The sequence below is a fragment of the Vipera berus genome, assembly GCF_964194415.1.
Source record: "Vipera berus genome assembly, chromosome: 1".
In the NCBI taxonomy this organism is placed as follows: domain Eukaryota; kingdom Metazoa; phylum Chordata; class Lepidosauria; order Squamata; family Viperidae; genus Vipera; species Vipera berus.
Window position 1 is genome coordinate 228,680,984 of NC_138202.1, and position 22,794 is coordinate 228,703,777.

The 22,794-nt window shown below is 43.1% G+C and overlaps 1 protein-coding gene across 1 annotated transcript; it reads right to left on the bottom strand.

The window, feature by feature from the left end:
• Positions 1-417: 417 nt before the first annotated feature.
• On the bottom strand, positions 418-20,984 carry LOC308660635 (glutathione S-transferase 3-like). The gene is made up of 7 exons (XM_081315077.1): positions 20,826-20,984; positions 10,812-10,925; positions 8,831-8,882; positions 6,836-6,968; positions 5,766-5,907; positions 3,396-3,527; positions 418-2,266 (listed from the first exon to the last, which is right to left on the bottom strand). Exons 2-7 carry the CDS (start codon positions 10,896-10,898, stop codon positions 2,120-2,122), a joined length of 693 nt encoding a protein of 230 aa, XP_081171203.1. The 5' UTR covers positions 10,899-10,925; positions 20,826-20,984; the 3' UTR covers positions 418-2,119.
• Between the last annotated feature and the right edge of the window lie 1,810 nt (positions 20,985-22,794).

Genomic DNA, 22,794 nt, shown 5'->3' on the forward strand with positions numbered 1-22,794 from the left:
ACATGAAATCACAAAGCTAAATTGATTGTAACACAGTATAAGTATCTTGGCTAAGTCCTGAGAAATGTCTGAACAGGATGTCTACATATTTCCTCTGTATAAACTAGGGGGGAGGAATGGACACGGAGAGAGAGCAAGAACTGAATTTGTTGACCTCCATCCTGACCACAGGTAGCCAATACAAGAGTTAAGGCAGGAAATCAGATATTTTCATGTACCAGAAAAGCAACAAACATTCTGAGAAATTAATTTTCAAAAAATAACGGAGCTGTATTTCTCCAGTGTTTTAAGGGAATGGGTTACTATTAATTTATAATGTCCCTGCATACTTCTGTGGACTGTACAGGATAATGATCTTGTTCGAGCAGTTTGGCTCTGATCATTTTGCTACTGCAAATTCTCTCCGGACAATCGGCTCTGATGTTAGAAATGGGAGCCAGTCAGCATTGAAGGTATTAAGCAAGGCTCTTCCAGTCTGTTTGTTTGTGTTTTTACAAGTAGTCCTTAGTTAACAGCAGTTGGGACTAGAACTACCATGAACTAAGTTCATAAAATACCATATCACATGACTGTACTTCATGAAATACTTTTGCTGAAAATATTTCATGTTGGTGTTCTTAAATCATGAAATGTCATCCTTTAACCATACGGTGGCAATGGGACATTATAGCGCAGTGGTTAAGGCACCAGGCTAGAAAGCAGGAGACTTTGAGCTCTAGTGCTGCCTTAGGTATGAAGCCAGCTGGGTGACCTTGGGCCAGTCATTCCCCCTTAGCTTTCTGAAGGAGACAATGGCAAGCCACTTCCATAATTTTGGCAAGAAAACTGCAGTCACACAAAGGTACCCCCCCAAAAGACCTTAATTTTATTAAGCGTGTTATTCCTTTGATAAGTACTAAAGTGCATTCATAAATACTAAAGTGTATTTTACCTATAATTGTCATTCATAAAAAGATTACAATCAAAAGATCCTGATAAAATCAGAAATGAGCGTTCATTCTGGGGAATCAGGCAAACATATTTTTCTGTGCAAGAAAACAGCTCATTAAGAACAATGAAATTCTAAAGCATAGTAGCAACAGATCAATATGAGAAAAGTCACTATACAAATGAATACCACAAATTAAATGTAAATGTAGTAAATTATTGACATATATGCATTTTAAGATAAAATACTATGGACACCTGGACATAAATATTTCAATCCTAAACGTATTTAATTTGAGCACTTTTAATGCCATGTTATATGTAACACTGCTAAATCCTGGTTCATTGTATATGCCACAATGGCTGAATTTGCAAACCACTTAGAATCAAAATCAAGGAACACATTATGTATGCTTTCGGACAACAGAAAGAGGAAAAAGAAGGTGGTTTAAAAACAAAAAACTTGTTACCGGTAATAAAATACAATGTTAGATAGAAAATGTTTTTTTCTGTTTCTTGCTAAGTTTTACTTTATTGGACTAGTAAAAATATTACTTCATACAATGTAATGATGCACAATACCCTTTAAAACAGCAGGCAACGTTTGATAGCCAGATCACATTTTACAAAAAGAAAATGGTGGTAGTAGTGGTGGTGGTGGTGGTTAAAGACAGCAGTGGCCTAGGTAACTATTCTGTGACATGCTGAATGGTGGAACAAAATTTCTTCCAAAGGATTGCATGCTTGGTTTATCTATTAGAAGAATTAACCTTTTTGACTAACCCACATTTTTCTACAAAAACTTGTGAGTTCCTATTTTGGAAATTGGTCACTCAGTCTCAATATTATAATTTCAGGGAGGCTCTTTATTCAGTTGCCAAAAACAAAAAGAACTAGAGATTACAGGTGGTCTAGAATTAAACACCACTTCTTAAAATTATGGCTCTCTTACTGAATGTAGATCATAATCAGTCAATATGCTTACATCAAATCCTTTTACCATCATGATCTTTCTTTGCTACAACTGTCACTATCATCTACATAAGAAGCTATATTCACAGTCTATAATCCAGTTTCCAAAGGTGGTGTGATACTCCTGCAAATTGTGTGTTTCTCTAATGTGAAAGTATGTCTTTTGTCTTAAGACATATTACACAATTCTGTGAAATCATCAGAACAACTTGATGGAATCTCAAGGACTTGGCTTCAGCTGGTGATACATCTGGAGAACATTTCTCACAGTTTCCACATATTTATCATCAGGGATAGGTTTCCGCTGGCTTCCTGGTTCCAGAAACTTCTTAATTGTGGGAATGTGACTGATCCTTGTTTTAAAAGCCTAGTGGGGAGGATGAAAACACTTTCATCAACTGGACTTTAGCATTAAATGATCAAAAAGCTACAATTATGACACAAGTCACAATATACAAGGTAATACCAACCACTTTTAATTCATTTGATAAAATCCTGTTCAACGCTCATGGCAAAGGTTGGTACCTGGTTCTTGTTATACCTGTATTAATGAATGTTGAACTGGCACATACTAATAAATGAGACTAAACTATCTCAAATAATGCCTTTTTTGTTATGTATCCTTCTGGGCTATTTGTTCATCTGTGAATGCCCTCAAGAGTAATTTTGACTCTGGGGCACTGCTTACCCAATAGATGCTCTACAGAAGCAATCCTTAATAGATTATCATCAACAGAGAGATCTATTTTCTAGGGCATTTATGTGGTGTTTTACATAAACAAATGTATGTTTATATTTCTCCTGGGCTACTTATTAAATGCACTTTACTTAGTTATTTTTAACAAAAAAGTAATATTTTTTAACCATTTAATAAGTTTGTAACCTGCCCAAACAACTTGAGTTGGGATAAATAGACCTATTTACACTAGTTTGGATAAAGTAAATGAAGCGTGTGAACATCAAGACTCATGCCAATACAACTTCAAATCTTATATTTAGGATATGAATTAAAAATACAAAAGCAATCAAAGGAATGGGGGAAAGATGTCCCATGCTGTCCGGAAATGTAACGCTTCTGTTTCAGTGTTCAGAGCAATTTAACCAAGATTAAACATACATAACCATCTCTCAAATAACCAGATTATATCAATTTACATGAATATTAAGTAAATGAATTTACTTAATATTGATTATAGAATTATCAAATTTTAAAAGCATTTTATGCCGTTGTATCAAGCAACAGTCTATGTTGAAGAAATTATTATTGATGCTATTTGTGGTCATGTATCATACAGAATAGTTTCACAGAAGTTTATTAAATTTACGTGCTGCCTAGCTTGCTTAGAGAGCCACTCTGGGCGGGTTAACTTTAGCAAGTTAGAAGTCTCATCTGCAGTGCAAAGGAGCACTTTTATTTTCTTCTTTCAAATGGATGAATGAGAAGGCTTTAAATTTAATGGAATAGCTCAATTAACTCTTTAATTATTTTCCCATACCTGCAATAGAGGAAATTCATTCAGGATAGTGGGGACTTTTTCCTCTGCCATTAAAATAGTTTCAAAGAGGTGTATGTCTGCCAAGCTAAACCTATTGCCAACGAGGAAATCTTGTCCATGATCCTTCAGCACCTGTAAGGGCAAGAGGAATAGACCAAGTCTAATAGCAGCCACTCACTGATCTCCAAGATTCCAGGGCAGAGATCTTCTAAGAGTATAGTAAAAATGAATGAGCTTTGTTTAGTATGCAAAACAAAAGTGTTGAAATAGTGGTTTTACTATGATATATTACTCAGAAGGAACATCATAGCCATAATTTCTCCCCTTTTTCATTATAGCAATAGCACTTAGGCATATACCCCTCCATAGCATACTCTGAGTGGTTTACAATATCAGCATATTGCCCCCCAACAATCTATGTCCTCATTTTACCAACTTTGGGATGATGGAATGTTGAACCAACCTTGAGTCGGTCAGGATCGAACTCCTGCCAGTGGGCAGAGTCAGACTGCGATGCAGCATTCTAACAACTGTACCATAATAATAATAATTTATATTGTTATAAATCTCCATATTTCAATACAGTATTGTTTATATAATAAAATATTACTGACATTGTATTATTTAGATGGTATAGAATTTGAAAATAAAGTACTCTACCAATATTATAATTTAGAATGTCAATATTCCAAGTATCAGATTGTTTGATTTTATCTAAAGTTGTGTATAACATTGAAAAAGAACCACTGAGGTTCACATAATTTTTTTCATTTTTTGTAAAAACTTTGATTTTAAGCTGATTACTTAATTTTAAAGTCTCCATTGTATTGTTACTTTGTGTGTGTGTGCATTTAATCATGTTAATAAAAGAAAAAATGGAGCAAATTTAATAAAATTTGAAACACAAAAATAGAAAATAAAGAAAATAAAAAAACTTGGATTTCTGACTTCCCCCATCTTATACAACAATTAATTTGCAATAATTGTACATTTTATAGATTTGGTCCATAATTCTTCTTCTTGTTGTCTTGTAACTGTTTGCTCTGAAATTTTTGTCATACAGTTCTTTGTTCCATCTCGTGTCATACCTAAGTAAAAAATTATATATACACCCTCATAATTGGTACTGGTTTTGTTATGAGAGTTTCAAATTCTGCTTTTTCCCTCCCTCTTAATGTCCTGCCTTCCTTGTGAAGATCTGAGCTTATCCTTCTAGTAATTTGTAAAAGTATCAACGATGGTATATTCCAGCCTTCACCAAGTAATTCTTGCTGTGTTTTGAAATTTGCAGAATCTAAGTCAAGTGTGCCCACCTTTTTGGATTGCCTGGACCACATTGAGTGAAGAGGAATTGTCTCGGGCTGCATATAATATATATAATTTAATTAATGTATATCAATGCACATTATAATGTTAAAAGCTTATGATCTTATGGAGCCACAATTACTAGTTGTCCAGGGCCACATGTGGCCTGTGAACCACAGATTGGACATGCCTGATCTAAGTGGTCCAAATCTGTATATAGTTACTTTTTTGCACACTCTTAATCTTGGACTACAGCTTTTCAATGAGCAAAGAGGAGGCAGCTGAGCTCATAAAAGTCACTGCTTAGAAGAGATGCAGACCTGTAAATCCTAATTAGCAGGACTGTATGTAAAACTTGAACCTCTGTCTCCTGAGTTTGCAAATGTATTGCAAACATTGTCTTAGTTATTGATCTGGATTTTGTTGGGATGTGATCGAACTACAAGGAAAACAAAACAAAAAACTTTAGAAGGTTATTAGAAGAAAGCACTGAGAGTCATGTGGTAAGGAATCTGGCAACAGTCAATCCCAAAGCTAAACAAGATTGAACAGCTTTCTGAGACACATCAGCCTTCAAACTGAAGCTCCAAAAGTGGCTTCTTTCAAAATACGTATGTTTAAATAAAATTGGTAATTGGGTTAGAAGTTACCTACCATGGAATGGGCTAGTCAACAGCATCGTTAATTTAGCAGCTATAACATTTCCTAGAGTGTGGCAAATAAAGGTCTATAGGTATAACTTCTAAATACATACTTGTCTAATTCATGGTAAGATTTAAGCAAGCATACATGTTTATTGTGTAAAACATGGATATACATCTTTTGAGAGTGCAGGACTCGGCACACCTCTCAAGACAAGCCCAGGCTTCAGACAAAAAACAACAACAACACTACATATCCCAGATGTGGAGCAGAGATGAGGAACTGATGCTTTCCAGATGTTTTAATTTCTTCCAGCACCTCCACCCAGGCAAGAGATTGTTGGAGTTGTAGTGCACCTGCAAAACATGTGGAAGCTATGGTGGGTGACCCTTGATCTAAAAACATTTCTTTATTAACACTTACTTTTTCATAAACTGGAAAATATCTTTTTGTTGCTTTTTCTTTAATAGTAACAAGTTGGCGCTCTTGATCCTCCGGTGACAAGAAAGGGAATGGTAAAATAAAGAGAGAAAGGTCTGTTGTTCCTTCCACATACATGTCAATCCTAAAAAGACAAGAGTATCATGCATCAGTTGGAGCGCTCATCTTACCATCTATCATGTATGGCTCCAACTCTGGAGTCCAAGTAAAGAACACATGACAATTGCAATAAAATCCTAAAATAGGTGTACTCTGGTTAAAAAAAAAAAGAATATCCAAAAATGTTATCTTTCTAAATGGCTGTACATGGACAAATTTTTCAGGAAATGTATTTAACCAGATAGCTTTACTGGTCATAAGTAATATCTAATCAAGGAGTTAAACTTAGTCTGCAGCTGGTAGTTTATCCTTCCTTGGGTGCTAAGTGGCCAGTGGCAAATGCATAGCGGATGGTTATAGTAGCTATGCATAGCCCTGGGAGAAGTTCATACCACTTCAGTTTCTAATTCAAATAACTAAAGGCACACACAAGGAAAGTTGCTTTTCAAGGACCAGCCTTGGTAAATTTTCTTTTGGCGTTAAGCAAAGAAGTATTCTGAAGCATAACCCTATCCCAATGGCTGACCTACCCACAGCTTGCATGCCAACATGAGGTGGTGTACCTGTACATTATGTTAAGTTTGTTTAGTGGCAAACATGCATGGTTCTGCCCAATGGCTCCACCAACAACTGTCTTACGTGCTGTGTTTCCATTCAGCATTATCTTCCCAGAAGGAATCGGGAGGGAAACATACAAACAAAATGATAGAGCCTGGCTGACAAAATCACAGATGGTTTGTTAAGCTGCATGGGCCTGCAAGCAAAAGTAGCATGTGTTGCGAAACAAGTCTTATGGTTTAACATGGTAGACTGGCCCACATGGTATTTAGAGGAGTGGGCTACAATTTATTTCAGTGAGAAGAATGTTCTTATGTGACTGAATAAAAGGCAGAGACAACAGACAGGGCTCCAGCTGAAATTTCAAGCGTAGCTAAATACAGTGGGGACATTACAATGCTCTGTCGTTCATGTTCATCCCATACAAGTTGTACTTCGTAGCAATGTAACGGAGGATGGCCCTTGTCTGTACCAGCTTCATCCCGTCCATTTCCACCATGGGTGTTTGCTGAAACAGGAAGAAGCCATCTTTGGAGAGAAGAAAAACACAACAAATATAAAATATTCTGCCTACCAAGCACATATTTACTTTCAACACAGAAGCCAGGAGAAGCCAAGGTCATTTTATTGTTGTTCCGGCCTATTACTAGAATACTGATATAAAGAAACTGTTCGTTCAAGTGATGTGGGGTTTGCTGTTCTGTTATTAGATCTGCACAATATATCAAGACCTCATTATGCTCAATAAAGCAATAAGGGTGGTTTCACCCAATATGCTAAGGCATAAAACATGATTTACAAACCACAACGAATTTCACAAAACAAACAATATCATTATTTAATGCACTGCATGAAGCCCCCCCTCCCAGATTTCTGTTTAGACAAAAAGAGAGTATCACTGAACCTTACAGCTGTCTACCAGTATTATATCTGGGATCTTAACATATCAAATTTAAGGAATGTGTCAAGAGAACAAGCTGCCCTTTTTTAAATAAAGAGCTCTATTTAAAAAGTTACAGGACAAAAATGCACCTGTATATTTCCACGTCTTCCCAAGTGTTTTCTGAAATGGGATACCTATTCCTTCATTTTTCAAACAGGGTTTCTCCCTCAATTACAATTTAAAAATGTGGAAATACATGCACCAGATGCTTATGTTCTCCTAGAGTCTCATCCAATTTGTTACTAGAATAAACTTAGTTTAATAATACCAACAGATACGTTCTGTCTCATACTGATCAACCAACCAGAATTGCAAGCAATGTTTTGAAGTAATATTAAAGCTGTCCAAATAAGGCAGTAAGTGTAGCATTCAAGGCTACAAAGAATACAGCATAATGTTCCATCTGTATTACAATTCCTCTCCCTCAATTACAATAAAACATAAAACCAGGGATATTTAAAAGATAAAGAAACAAAACACAGACACACAATCACTAAAGACAATTAAAACGAAGACTTAAAACTCTATTATAAATGGTGTATTTTTAGTAAAATGAATAAGTTAAGTCACTGAGCCAGAATTGCATTCCAAAGACAGGGCAACAAGACAGTCACTGCAAGAACGTCCATCAACAAATAAAAGTTGCAGTTATTCTAAATATAGAGTCTTGCAAATTCTTAACATGTGTTGATGGAGGCTTCAGATGGTAATTTAATAAATTTAAGAAACATAGATTTGACATACAGAACCTGATGCTTTCCACCCAACAAATGTAAGATAATTTACATCCTCAAAGGCAGGGATCCTGTGCCCTTCCAGATGTTGAGTTACAGCTCCCAATCGGGCCAATGGTGAAGAATGCTGGGAACTGTAACTCATCATCTGGAAGGGCACAGAATCCCTACCTGTGGGAATGTAAATTATCCTATATTTTTTGGGAAGGACAGGATCAGTTTCTGTATATCAAACCTATGTTTATTATATTTATGAAGGTACCATATGAAGCCTGTGATGTTAAGAATTTGCAAGACTGTATATTTAGAAAAACCACAATTTTTACTTGCTGATGGGACTAAGACATTAGTAATGTTTAGAACAGGGTTTATCAAGCTATGTTCCATGGATGCCTTGTGTTGCACCAGAACTTGAAGAAGTTCTCTGAGAGGCTAAGGACCAAAAAAAAAAGTTCCCTCAAATGGAGCAAATTTTCCATCACCAGAGCTTTTCCTCTTAATCAGAGACACTGGGATTTTTTTTAAAACTAACATGTTTTGTGGTCTAAAAAAGTTGGACAATCCCTGGCTTAGAAGGCCACAGTTTCCCAACCGTCTCCAGGGTCATGGTGGATTATGGCTGAGAATTACAACTTCTGTTTGTTTCCACCCAAGTAGAGAGAGATTCAGTGCCATTGGTACAGCCAATTATTTGCAGTTTCATCAGACATAACCTTGAAGCAGCTTCTCGTATTGCTCTCGGGTCTCAAAAAATTCCTCTTCAAACTAAAAGACAGAAAAAAAAGATGCAGAGGGAATTGTCTTCAGAATTCTAGAGCCCAGGTCATAATTGAATACAATTCACAGAGAAGAATCACTGAACTTTTGCCTACAAATAACCATAGCTGAACATCAAGTATCTCAGACCAGAACTGAATCATCGTTTAGGGAGGCTTGTATATTTATACTGAGTTAGATTTTTTCATTTTTGAAACAAGTAAATTTTAGCAGGCCTATTTATGGTGGTTGTAATGTACGGAGTCATGTGATCACCTTTTGCGAGCTTCACTTAACAATCGTGTTGCTAACTTAACCACTCCAGTGTTTCACTTAACAATTGTGGCAAGGAAGGTCATAAAATGGGGCAAAACTCACTTGCTTAGCTACATAAATTTTGGGCTCAATCGTGTCGTAAGTCGAGAACTATTTATATCAGGGACGTTACAAAATATTTCTAGTGCTTTAGGTATAAACTTGAAACCTCAACAAACTGGGGACAGAAAACATCACTTGAGCTTTAAAAGCCACTCACACAGGACTATGAGAGCAAAAGAAAGGAAAGCATTGGGATTTGGCAGAAATCTAGTTAGAATCATTAACTATGCCAACTACTTAGGCACATATTGGTAAAGAGAGAAAAACGGCAACAGGGACATAGTGTCATAGATGTATGTTTCCTAGGCCGCCATTTTGGCCATGAGCAAATGCTTTTCAGCAGTGATATTGGAAGTGTACCTAACACATGTTCTTAGTTCCAAACCCAAAGCCCAGAGATGTTGTAGCTACCCTCTCACTCTCAACAACAAAGCTCTCTAGTGTGAGAAATCCTGGCTTAAATTTTGAGCAATTTTGAAGGCTTTGCCATCCATCCCCCAAGATTAGAACTTTAAAATCATGACTTTCGATCTTTCCCCATGGCACAAGCATGCCCTTGTAACACCATTTTTTTCCCTGCCACATCCCCACGATGTTACCTTTATCCCAGTGCACTGATGAATGAGGCTTGTTATTCTTAATTATCCGTACTGTAGCTGCAAGGTCTTCCCCACCCCAACCCCCACACCCTCCAAGGATAGGTAACCCAATCTCTTAGGCTTTGACCTCTGTTAACTTGGAGTCAAAGCAGGTGACTGAAGTAACTTTGGAAGAGGTACTAAAGGCCAGCCATGCCAAGTTTCCTGTTTTTATTCAGCAGCTTTCTGTCAAGGATTTGTGGATTGCACTTCCACTCAATAGTAGGTAAAGACTCTTAGAAAAGGCAGGCAAGAAAAATTAATTACGTGTAGCCCTCACTTAACGATGGTAATTTGGACTGGCAACTCTGTCACTAAGTGACATGGCTGTAAAGCGTGACAACATGGGCCTGCACCAACTTACAATGGCAGTTCCATTTGCCATCACTAGGCGAACCCCATCATTAGGCAGCACCTCACAGTCATGTGATGGCCATTTGTGACCTCCTGCCAGCTTCCTCCTTGACTTTGCTTGTTAGAAACCAGCAGTGAAAGTTGCAAAGGTTGACCAATCTACCTGGACCGCTTCTTACAGGCTTGCTGGCTTTTCTCCTCTCCAAACTAGACCTGAGCATGTTAAAAACACAACATTCTGAAGGTTTAGTCCTGACAAACAAAGTCCATGGGGAAAGCTAGATTCACTCAACATCATTAAACATGATTCGCTTAATGATGACCAATGATAAAAATGGTCATAAATGGTCATAAAATTAGGTCTGGTCACATGATGACTCACTTCAGAATGTAGCAACCAAAATTATGGTCCCAACTGTGGTTGTAAGTTGAGCACTATCTGTAGATCTTTCCTTGAAAATGGATTGATTTTTTTTTCCAAATTCCGAAAGATGATTCTTTCAGAGAGAAAAAAAATGGCAAAAATATTCCAATAGCCTTCTGGGTCCATAAATAAGGAAACACAGACCTCTACACCAGCAGCTGCTAACAACCACCGTATCTGTTCCATTCGGCCTCGTCCATTAAAGTAATACAATTTAGGTTTCTCAGCCATCGTTTCTTAATCTCCTGGGATGGGGGCCTGGGGAGGGAACAAAACAAAGTATAAAAAGTGATGAAGTGACCATTCTGTTGCAAGAGCACAGGAAACACATGCACAGTAAAAGCTAATTGATCAAATCAAAGATATTTCATCAGACCCGCAATTTTATTAACAGATATACTCATACCATTTAACATAATCTTTGTTTTGTTTATGCAGGAGGAGGCAAAGACTCCCAGTACAGGAAAATCTGTACCTAGGCTCTTACTTACTTAACCAACAATGCTAACATACAAAACAGTTTATATATTTTCATATTCAGAGAATTTGGTAGAAAACAGTAGTTTGAGCAACATAGAATTGGGTCTCTATAAATCAACTGCTAGTTCAGAAGTGATGTCCAGGTAACTTCTCACTTGATCCAGACCTCTGTGTCAACTTGATGACATAATATTCTGTGTGAACTTCATTTAATCCAACTATAATTGTCCTGGTCTGGATATATGGCTGACCCATCTCAAAGCGATCTTTTTTGCAAGACTTGATTCTCCACATGGTCAAATACCTACCTTTTAGTAACCTTTTCTAAACTGAGCATAGGAATCTGAATGTTATTTTATGGGCAAAATGTACATTCTTCAAGTGTGTTGTGATAGTTAAGCAATGCAAACCGAGCCTTTTTGCATGCATTCAAGTCAGAGGCTCAACCCAAAAGCCCTATGGTTACAATCATGTTGAGAACTGGCATATATCCAGATGAACTACAGCTGCACTCTTGAAAGACCTTGAAATTCCCTGTCTTTCTCTATCCAGAATGACCATTAATGATTCAGGAGAGGGGAAGGCACCTTTCCCTTTCCTGCAACCCACAACAACGTTCATCAACCATCGAATCTCAAAACATAACTAAATTATTACAATCTATTCACCTAGCATAAATGTCACAAAAAAGGCAACTCCTCAGCCATTTTCTAAAGCCCTATCTAGACTGAATGACTGGAAAGCAGATTTATTCCTGTAGAGCTCTCTGATAAGAAAGGTATGAAAACAAGCCCACTGCTTTACAAAGCCTGGCAGATAACAAAGAAGGGAAAACTCATAAATATGTGTGAGCTTATCTTGGAAAGCTTAGCTCGGAGCTCTAGTGGTTTCTTCCACTTAGTTGCTTCCCCCAGCTCTTTTTGCTTGCAGATTGTAATGTAGTGGGTCCAACGCAAGGAAGAGACGCCAGCCGGAGTACGTGTTCAGCTCTTTATTGGGGGGGGGGTAGCGTACTGCCAGAACAAGGGCTACCTGGCCTCCTTAAATACCCAGCCAGGTAGGCGACCAGCCAAAGGGGTTGGCCCTAGGTTTCCCGCTGAAACTAGGTTTCCCGCCAAAACCGTCCAGGCCAACGCCCCCTGGTGGCTGTTGCTATGCAGATGATTTGGATACATAATACCCCTCCCTCCCTAGAGAAGAACCACATTACCACTCTATGCATGCACAACTATATACAATGTGCCGATACCCATTCAACTACTGAAAGGTCACTTGCACACATAGTCCGCTAAATAGGCAGGTGTCCTGTGGGGCCTGGTGGACCGTCTGGGTGTGGCTTGGCCCTGGACTTGGACAGCCAGCTCGTGAAGCCTCTGTGCTGGGTTGAGCAGAGCTGGTTGCAGGAGGCCCCCCTCCTCTGGTTCCGGTTCTGGGTTGTTTCCGGTTGGGCTGACCTCCCCTGTTGGGCGTGTGTGGTGCACTCAGGGACCCTTCCTCTGAGCTGGTCGATGTGTCGCCTTATGTGTCTGTCCCCCTCCACCCCCACGATGTAAGAGAGAGGTCCAGTTTTCTCAACCACTGTCCCCGGGATCCATGGATGCCCTGCCCCGTAGTTCCTTGCCCAGACCAGGTCCCCCACATTGAGAACCCTGTGTGCTGCTGCTGCTGATGATGATGGTGGCCTATCCGTCTCTGCTGCTACTCGGTCTGGGTGTAAACGGTCCAGCTTGGTGATGAGACGCCATCCCCATCAAAGTTCTGCTGGGCTCTTTCCGGTAGCAACGCATGGTGTAGTGTGTTGGGCAAGTAGAAATTTCGCCAGTCTGTGATGCCAGTCCCCGCTGATGATGCGCCGGAGTGCGTCCTTGGTCGTCCTTACCATCTGTTCAACTTGCCCATTAGTCGATGGATGAAAGGGCGCGGAGGTGGCGTGCCTAATCCAATTCGCCTTCAAGAACGCCTGGAAATCAGTAGCGGTAAACTGAGGCCCGTTATCAGACACAATTACTTCGGGGAGACCGTGTGTGGCAAAGAGGGCTCTGAGCACCTGGATTGTCCTTGCTGAGGTCATGTTGGGGACAGGGACTACCTCCAACCACTTTGAGTGGCTGTCCACTACCACTAAGAACAGTTGGCCCTGGAACGGCCCCGCATAGTCGATGTGAATGCGGGACCAGGGTGTGTGTGTGGCTTCCCACCTGTGCAATGGGGCGTGAGGCATCTCTGGCCTGGATCTCTGGCATGTGTAACAGGCCTTGACCCGTTCCTCAATGTCCTTGTCCAGCCCTGGCCACCAGAGGTAGCTTCTGGCCAGTGCCTTCATCCTAACCACCCCCGGATGTCCCTCATGTAAGGATTCCAATACCCTACCCCGAACTGCGGGTGGAATGATGACCCTGCTTCCCCAAAGGAGGAAGCGTGGAGAGCTCGTGTCGCCTGGTGTCGCCTGGTGAAATAGGCCTGGAACTCAGTCCCCGGAGACTTGTCCTGCCACCCCGTGCAAACCCATGAGTGTATCCTGCTCATGATGTTGTCAGCAGCTGTGCTGGTTGCAATGTCCTTGACATTTACTGGGCATTCTGATAGTTCCTGCAGGGCTAGGATTTGTGTTGCTGGTGCTGGGTCTGGCTCAGTAGTGTTTATGGGTAGCCTACTTAGGCCATCTGCGTGGCCCATCTCCTTCCCTGGCTTGTGCACCAGCTTGCAATTGTAAGCTGCAAGGAAGATGGACCACCGGAGCATTCTGGGGGACAGTATTTGGGGGGTCTGCTTGTCCGTGGTGAATAGGCCTAGCAGGGGCTTGTGGTCTGTGTAGACAGTGAACTCCCTGCCATACAGATAATCGTGGAACTTCTTGATCCCGGCCACGATTGCCAGGGCTTCCCTGTCAATTTGGGCGTAGTTCCTCTCTGCTCCAGACAGCGTCCTGGAATAGTAGGCTATGGGGATTTGAGCCCCATTAGGCTCGAGGTGACTGAGTACTGTGCCCACACCATAAGGGGATGCATCACATGCGATGCATATGGGCTTTGTCTCGATGAAGTGGGTTACTGTGGACTTATCCGACAGTAGTGCTTTTAAAGCCCTGAAGCTTTGGTCGTGGACGGAAGTCCAGACCCATGCTGCCTGCTTGTCCAGTAACCTGTGAAGTGGCTCTGCAATGGCTGCCTTGTGTGGAAGGAATGTGTGATAGAAGTTAAGCAGGCCCAGGAATGCCTGTAGCTCCGCCTTGTTCTTGGGTGTGGGTGCCAGTTTGATTGCCCTCACCTTGGACTCTGTGGGGTGGATTCCCTTGGCATCTACCCTGAATCCCAGAAATTCTGTGGACTGGACCCCTATGCTGCACTTCTCCCTCTTCAATTTGAGCCCAGCAGTGCGCCGCCTGGTTAGTACCTTCCTCAGCCTACCTGCCAGTTCCTCCGTTGATGCTCCTGCGATCAGGACGTCATCAAAATAGGGACAAACCCCCGGGATGCCCCTGAGCATCTTCTCCATGATCTCCTGGAAAATGCCAGGAGCTACACTGATCCCAAACTGCAGCCTATTCACCCTGAACGCTCCCCTGTGAGTCACTATCGTCTGGGCATCCACCGTTGCCCGGGTGACCGTGAGTTGCTGGTATGCCTGCGCAAGATCGAGCCTTGCAAAGATGGCGCCGCCTTGGAGGGAAGCGAGAACGTGGCTGACCGTGGGGACCGGGTAAGCGTGCGGGTTTAGGGCGCGGTTCACCGAGCACTTGTAGTCACCGCAGATCCTCACCTCCCCGTTGGGCTTGAGTGGGGTGACTATCGGGGTCTCCCATTCCCCCCATCTACGGGCTCTAAGATTCCCTGGGCCACCACCTTATCCAGTTTGCACTCGATCTTGTGCTTGAGCGCGAATGGAACTCGCCGCGGCCTGACCCTAACAGGGGGAACGTTCGGGTTTAGTTTGAACGAGATGGGGGGCCCTGTGTACCTGCCCAGCGTCCCATCGAAGACGTCTGCGAACTCTTTGCAGACGGGCTCGATGGATTCTCCCTGGATCCGGTGGATCCCGGAGACGGCGATTCCCAGGGCCTCAAACCAGTCTAGGCCGACTAGGCTGGCTCTCCAGCCCTCTACCACTGCTACCTCCAGGTGCTCTTCGCGACTCTTAAACCCCACGGAAACGGTGGCCTCCCCCTTTAACTTGACCGGTGAGTTCTGGAAGTCGGTCAGGGCTAAATTTGAAGGCCGTAATTTAATCCGCTGCTTGCTCCGGCCATTAATGTAGTTAAGGGTCTCATCCGAAATGATGGAGACCGCGGATCCGGAGTCAAGCTCCATGCTGCAAGGAATGCCTTGCAAGTGGATTGTTAATCTAATTTTGGGTTTGAGCAGCCGGCGGCTACCTGTGTGGTGGATGGCCAGCTGGCTCTCAACATAGCCAATTCGCGTTTTGGTCGGGGCCCCAGTACCTTCGAACGGCGATTCCTCCGGTTGCAGCTCGTGGATCTCCTCTCGGGGGCGGCGGCTATGACAGACCGCGGCTATGTGGCCTGTTTTCTTGCAGGCCTGACACGTGGCCGACTGGAACTTGCAGAGGCTGCGCACGTGGTTTCCACCACACCCTGCGCACCTCTGCGGGTTGGTAGCATTGCTAGAGGGCCTGGGCTTGTCTGGGCGTCCGCCTCGATGGTCGGGGGTCAATTTCCATTGGAGGAGGTCGATGCTCTGTCCGCCCTCGGCTGAGGCGACCTGCTGGTGGACGCTGGCTGCCAGGCCGCTGGGGTTGGCTTCCTGGACCGCCTGGACGGCCCCGCAGGCTGCCTCGTGGGCCAGGATGGCGTCCTGGGCTTCCTGGAGCGAAACAGGCGCTCCTGCAGCCTCGTGTCCCGTAGGCCGCAAACCAGCCTGTCTCGTAGCCGCTCCTCCAAATTTGAGAACTTGCAGGCGACGGCGGGTTCTCGTAAGGCGGCGATGAAATCGGCCCCGGACCCGTCGGGCTGCTGGTTCCTCCTCTCGAACTGGGCTCGGGCAGCCAGCTTGGATCTGCGGGGCCGGAAGTTGGCATTCAGCTTAGCAACGAGGTCCCGGTACGAGACGGTATCGATGGCCTCTGGAGCAAACAGGTTTGCGGCGACCTCGAGGAGTGCGGGTCCGCCTAGGCAGAGCAGGGCTGCCGCTTTTGAGCCGTCTTCCGAGATTTGGTTAAATCTCATGTACAGCTCGACGTGCGACAGGTACCGGGCCCATTTCTCTGGGTGGCGGGTGTCGAACTCGCGGGGTTGCCCAGCTCGTGCCATTGTCCCGTCGGTCGTTGTGGCGTGTGGTTCCGTTGCTAGAGTGGCGGCCTGAGCCAGTGTCTCGTGGTGGCCGGTGGCGGTGGCTGGCGGTTGCATTGGGAGGAAGGGAAGATTCTTCCTTCCTTTAGCGTGCGGCACGCTCCCCAAGTGACTTCAGCTCCTTGTCGGCAGCAATCCCACCTTTGTAGCCACTGTAATGTAGTGGGTCCGATGCAAGGAAGAGACGCCAGCCGGAGTACGTGTTCAGCTCTTTATTGGGGGGGGGGGTAGCGTACTGCCAGAACAAGGGCTACCTGGCCTCCTTAAATACCCAGCCAGATAGGCGACCAGCCAATGGGGTTGGCCCTAGGTTTCCCGCCAAAACTAGGTTTCCCGCCAAAACCGTCCAGGCCAACGCCCCCTGGTGGCTGTTGCTATGCAGATGATTTGGATACATAACACAGATCTTGCAAGAAAAGCAGAAACTCCCTTTGAAACAAATATAAGAAAAAAGGATCTACTTTCTACAGCAATGCTCTCCAAACGTGGCAACTTTAAGACTTGTGGACTTCCATTCCCCTGTTAGTTGGGGAATTCTGCAAATTGAAGTCCACAAGTTTTAAAGTTGCCAGTTTTCAGACCCGTTCTATAGGAATAGATGCATACTTAAACCAATGTTCTTCCTGGCGCAATGGCAAAGTGATCCAGAATTGTGGGAGCTCTCTGTGGCTCCTATCCATGGTCTGATCACTCCCTGAAAACCCATGAGATTCTCTGGTGCTACCCCCCCAACCCACACACACAAACACACACACAGTGGGAAAGTGGGACATCTTTGATTTGTCTGCCCTTGGCAACTGATATAATTGATGGCTTTCAAAGGGAACTGAGGTTTTTTCCTGATGGTCTGCCACATGACCTGGGGGAGGCCTTGGATCAAGTCATGCCTATGTGGCCTTTCCTTTCTCACAGATCCTGCAATGCTCATGGTTTCTGGAAAAGTGGAAGAAAATGAAATAGGCTGAGAGACACCCAGTATGCGGCTGGAGGTCAACGAAGAGTGAATTTGACAAAAGGCTTACCTTGTGGAGGCAAAGCTGGCAAAACATCAATACATCTCCATCCTTCTTGTGTCCTCAAGAAGCCATCACTGAATTCAACCATACTGGACAATGTTTATCCTGGATCCAACCTTTCCATTTTAGGGACTGAAAAGGCATCAGTTGTACTTTCAGATAACGTCTACTTGAGAGCAGGTTGGGAATAACTGCATCCATCCTTGCTCTTCTTGGTGCCTTTCAGTACCACAAACTATGGTGTCCTTCTGGACCAACTCCAGGGTTGGGGATGGGAGGCAATGTATTATGCTAGTTCTCTCTTTTCCTCCAGGGCCAGTTCCAGTGTTGATCAGAATGAGAGGACCAGCCCTTGGTCCCTAGTACTCTGTGGGGTGCTGCAGGGCTCTCTCTTTAATACCTTTTAATATTTTTAACCACTCCTCTGTAGCATCTACATGAGATCACTGGGTGAGTATGCTGATGATGCCCAGTTTATCTCCAACCTGGAAAGTAAATGATGCTGCTGATATTCTGTCCTAGCGTCTGGAGGCTGTGGGGGTTTGGATGGGGAACAATAAACTTCAGCTCAGTCCTCGCAAGACTGAATGGCTTTGGGTTTGAGGGCCCTTGGGTACTGGGAACTTACCATTTTTTGGCACTGAATGGGGCTGCACTGTCCCAAAGAGATCTACTGCACAATCTGTGGGTCTTTCTGAATTCATAACTCCTGTCTGAGGAGCAAGTGGCAATTATTGCTAGGAAGGGCTTGTGCACCAGTTGCATCTGTTTCTGGATTGAGAATTTCCATTCTCAGTCACTCATGCCTTGGTCATCTCCAGAATGGATTACCGTAACATGCTGTTCACAGGGGTACCCTTGAAGAACACCTGCAAGCTACATTTGTGTCAGAGAGAGACTGGCAAGCCAGGGGGAGAAGTTAAGCAGGGAATTAGTCTGGAATCCTTATATAAGGTACAAGAGGGCAAGGTCTGACACCACCACCATCACCCTTGAATGAACCTTATCTAGTCTGGCCCAGATGCAGATTGCCAGTCTGGGAAGATTCCTGTGTAAAAGGCATGAGCAATAAAATAGCTAATTGAACTCTTTACATATGGATCTTGTTGTTCACATCTAACATTAATCTTCTCAAACTCATTACTTGCTTGACTCTTGCCTCTGGCTCACCCAAACTCTCCCTGACAATCTGGTGCATAATGCAGTAGTAGGGGCAGTTATGTGTACTCCTTGATCACTGCCTGATAACACCTTTGTTGGACAAGTTCTGCTGGTTGCCAGTTTGCTTCCAGGCTCAATTCAAGACGCTGCTAATCCCGTAGCTTAGGGCCAGGTTAACTGAAAAACCACCTCTCCTCAATTACATCTACCTTTCCCATCAGGGTCAGCAGCAAAGGCATATTACAGGTCCCATAGGCTAAGGAATGTCATCTGATGGGATCCAGGAGGAGAGCCTTTTCTGCAGCAGGTCTCTTGGAAGATTCTTAAGACATTGTTTTGTCTTCAGGCCCAGGGGAATCCGATGATTTTTATGGAGCCCGTAGCTAGTTGTATTGTTAAATATTGTATGGATTGTCCCCTCTGGCAAATTACATTTTGAATTGCTTTAATTGTTTTTTTCCTAATGGTTTTTAATTATTTAGTTATAATTCTTTATTGCTTTTTGGTTTTCAATTGTATGAGACACCCAGAGTCAAATATGTAAGATGGGAGGCTATGTACACATTCAATCAATCAATCAATCAATCATCAATCCAGTTACATAATTCCTGAGGAACAGTGACAAAGTGTGACACTTGTCATATTTATGGCAATGAAGTGGCAAAGAAGCAGAAGCTTTAGGGTAGTAATCGGTGGTCTGCCACTACTTAAGGCCCACTGGTGCCTCAGAAAATCCTCTTAAGATCCAGCCACTGAAAAAAAATCACTCATTTTTGAAAGTACAATTTTCTCTTGAAGGGGAGGGGGTTGTTTTAACATTGGAAGTGGGAGTGCCAGGGCTCTGTGAGACAAACTACTTCAATTCTCATCTGAGTTGAAGGGATGGCTATTGAAGCGTTTTGTTTGTTTTTTAAAGATAAAGATCAGATGCAGAAAGGAAGATCCGAAAAGGAGGTATGAAGTCACCAGGTCTGCCAATATTTGCTCTACTCCTCCCATCATCTTCATGGACAAGAGTGATGGCAACGGAGAACTAATGCATGAAATAGCTATCTTGGAATTTAGAACTGGCTATCTTGGTGTAGAAATATTTTCTATGCCACAATGGAAAGGTATTGAAATCCTTTAGCCTTTGAAGCTCTATTAGCTGGTTTTACAGGGAATAACTAAAGATGACTTTGTGTGTAACATCTACCGTAATTTGACTGCACGGTTGAGAATAGCCAGCATGATATCTATAAAGCTCCAGATAAGATCTTAACTACCACTGCATTCTTTACAAGGAGAGAGAACACAGAAACAAAATGTTTGAACAAAAGTCTTGACGCATCTCAGTGGGAAGTCAGAGGGAGCAGAATGGTAAATTCCATTCTAAATGGACCATTGCAAACAAAGGTCATCTGCTCACTTCTTTAAAAAGTATATTATGAAATACAGGCGTGCTTGCTTCGGGGAGCTGATAAAACCAATATACAGTACTGTGTTTTTACTAAAAGCCCACCCTAGTAACAACTCTTCTCTTTCAGGAACGAAATGTAACTTTATTTGAAATCAATTCGGTGCCCAGAGAATTCTTAAGAAACAAACGGGAGGAGAAATCAGACAAATGATGAAAAAGCTTTCAAAACTCCTGCCGATTGTCGCGATGGCACTCTAGCAATCTTGTCACATGTTCACTTAGGGTTACAAAGCCTAAGTCAAAAACCCACCGCCTTGTCGGGATACCCAAAGGGATGAAGCATCCGGCTACTTCTGTATGTATTTGCAGTTCCATCTCACCGCCCTCACCCCACCCCCCCAAAAAATTAAGAATAGAATAGAATCAAACAGAGTTGGAAGCACCTTGGGGGTCTTCTAGCCCACCCACCCCTTGCTCAGGCAGGAAAGCCTATTCCATTTCAGTCAAATGGTTGTTGTCCAATCTCTTAATAATAATAAGTTGGAAGGGACCTTGGAGGTCATCTAGTCCAACCCCCTGCTCAGGGAGGAAACCCTATACCATTTCAGGCAAATGGCTGTCCAGTCTCTTCTTAAAAACCTCCAGTGAGTTGTTCCACTGATTAATAGTTCTTAATTTCCTTCACTTAAATTACCTTCACTCAAACAAAACAATTCCCATTAGCAAATCAAGCAATCGCAGCAAGCCCACCCTTCCTTCTTTCATAGTGCTTCTTTTCTCTACACAGAGTCTGGTACCTCTCCGAGCAGAACAGCACCTCGCCGTCCCTTCCCAAGCCTTCCCAGCCTCTGCTCCCGACGAGCCTCAGACTGAGCGGGACGATCCGCGTCTAGTTCTCGCTTCCGCTCAGCTTTTGGGTCCTTTGGGAGCCGCCGCAGACCTGATTTATTCTGAGCCGGTACCCCCCCCCCCACACACACACACCTCCTCCTCCGCCGCCGCCGCCGCCGATTGGAGCCGGGGGCGGGGATGAGCCGCCAGGAGGAGGTACTTCAAACGGTTGCTTTGCATTCTTCCCAAAGCCTCTTGGGAACGCGCTTAAGGACGACTAAAACGGACTTTGCAGTTACAATCATCGCTTTTTCTTCCAGGTTTGGTTTTGCAACGCACGAATAACTACATTTTTTAAAAAAACCTATTTATTTATTTATTTATTTATTTGATGAGCACCACCATAATCTCGAAGGTAGCAATATTTTGCTTTTCATATAGGTATGAGGCATCTTTCTTTCTTCGGATGTGAGGGCGATCTGGCTGCGACATCTGTCACCCCATTGATCGCCAGGGTTGATTCGGCTGATCTGGCTGGCTAGGCGGGTGTCCCCTTCCTCCCTCACCGCTCCATGTGCGTCCCTCCCGAAGCTGCGCGCTCGGTGGAAGAGGACGACCATCCCAGATAGAAGGAGTGTACCGATCTTCGGTCAAGGGTATACGATAGCTGCGCTCCCCTGCTAGAACCTCCAAACAAGCTCAAGGTCCATTTGTAGGAGAACGTAGGGTAGTCAAGCTTCCAAGACTCCAGACACATCCAAGTGAGGCGCTGCACGTGGCAGTTTGCCATTCTTTTCTTTCCGGCTTCCATTTGTATTTATTGCTTTACTATATATAAAACACATATAATAGCAGTTTGCCATTCTTTTCTTTCCAGCTTCCATTTGTATTTATTAATAATATAAATAATATAAATTATTTTCAAGCAATTAATCCTAACTAAACAAGCTAGAACTAGATACAGAATTATGTTTTGTAAAGCATACGTTTTCTTTGGTTATGTAATGTATGCTTTTCTCTAGATTCTAAAGCTGCATTCTTCCTCCTTTCCAACTTTCTCCAAGACAGGTCAGGCTGAGAAGTTGATGAGCAATCCTTGGCCGTGACGGTGACTGGGGAAAATAGCTTTTGCCTAAATGTGCAGAGGTACAAGTGGCGGCAAATACTTTTTCTCTTTTACTGCTCACAAAATCCAGCATCCACACACAAGACTCAACTATCACTATTGTTACTGCCAAGAATTGACAAAAAGCACAAATATTCGTGGATTAACAGCTGTTATCAAGGCAGGAATATACATTTGGTAATGTCTATGTCAAGTGCAGGGCAAATCAGGAAATCCAGGCTGTTCAAATGAACATAAAAAATGAACATATTGCAAGCTTAAGCTCGCCACAAGAATCTGTATTACTAATAGTCAAAGCAACTTGATGCTAGATAAGAGTCAACAGAATTCAAGGTGGGCTGGACTTAAATCTCTTGTGAGTGCAAAAGAACTCAAGACTGATGACACATTTGACCTCTCCCTCGGGCTCAGCCTGGTCAGCTCTTACAATCTAGACCTTTTGCTCTTGCTCCCTACTTATTTTTTGCTTTTGCCCCAGCACCATCCAGTTTCATTCCCTCTTTTCCCCTTTCCTCCCTTCCCAATATTGCTATCCTTTCTTCTTCCATTCAGTTTCTCTTCTTTGCTTTCTACTAGGAGGTAATTTTGTGTGTGTGTGTGTGTGTGTGTGTGTGTGTGTGTGTGTGGTGCATTTTATACAAAAATGCCTCCATTCTCAACCAGATCAGCCTAAGGATGCTAAAGCCAGCCAGCACTGATTCTTTAGATTTTTACATTTCCCAACAAAGGTCACATTTGACTTATGTTTGTCATGACTTTGTACAAGTCACACTTGTATTTCCATTGGATAAATGAATACCTGAACAATG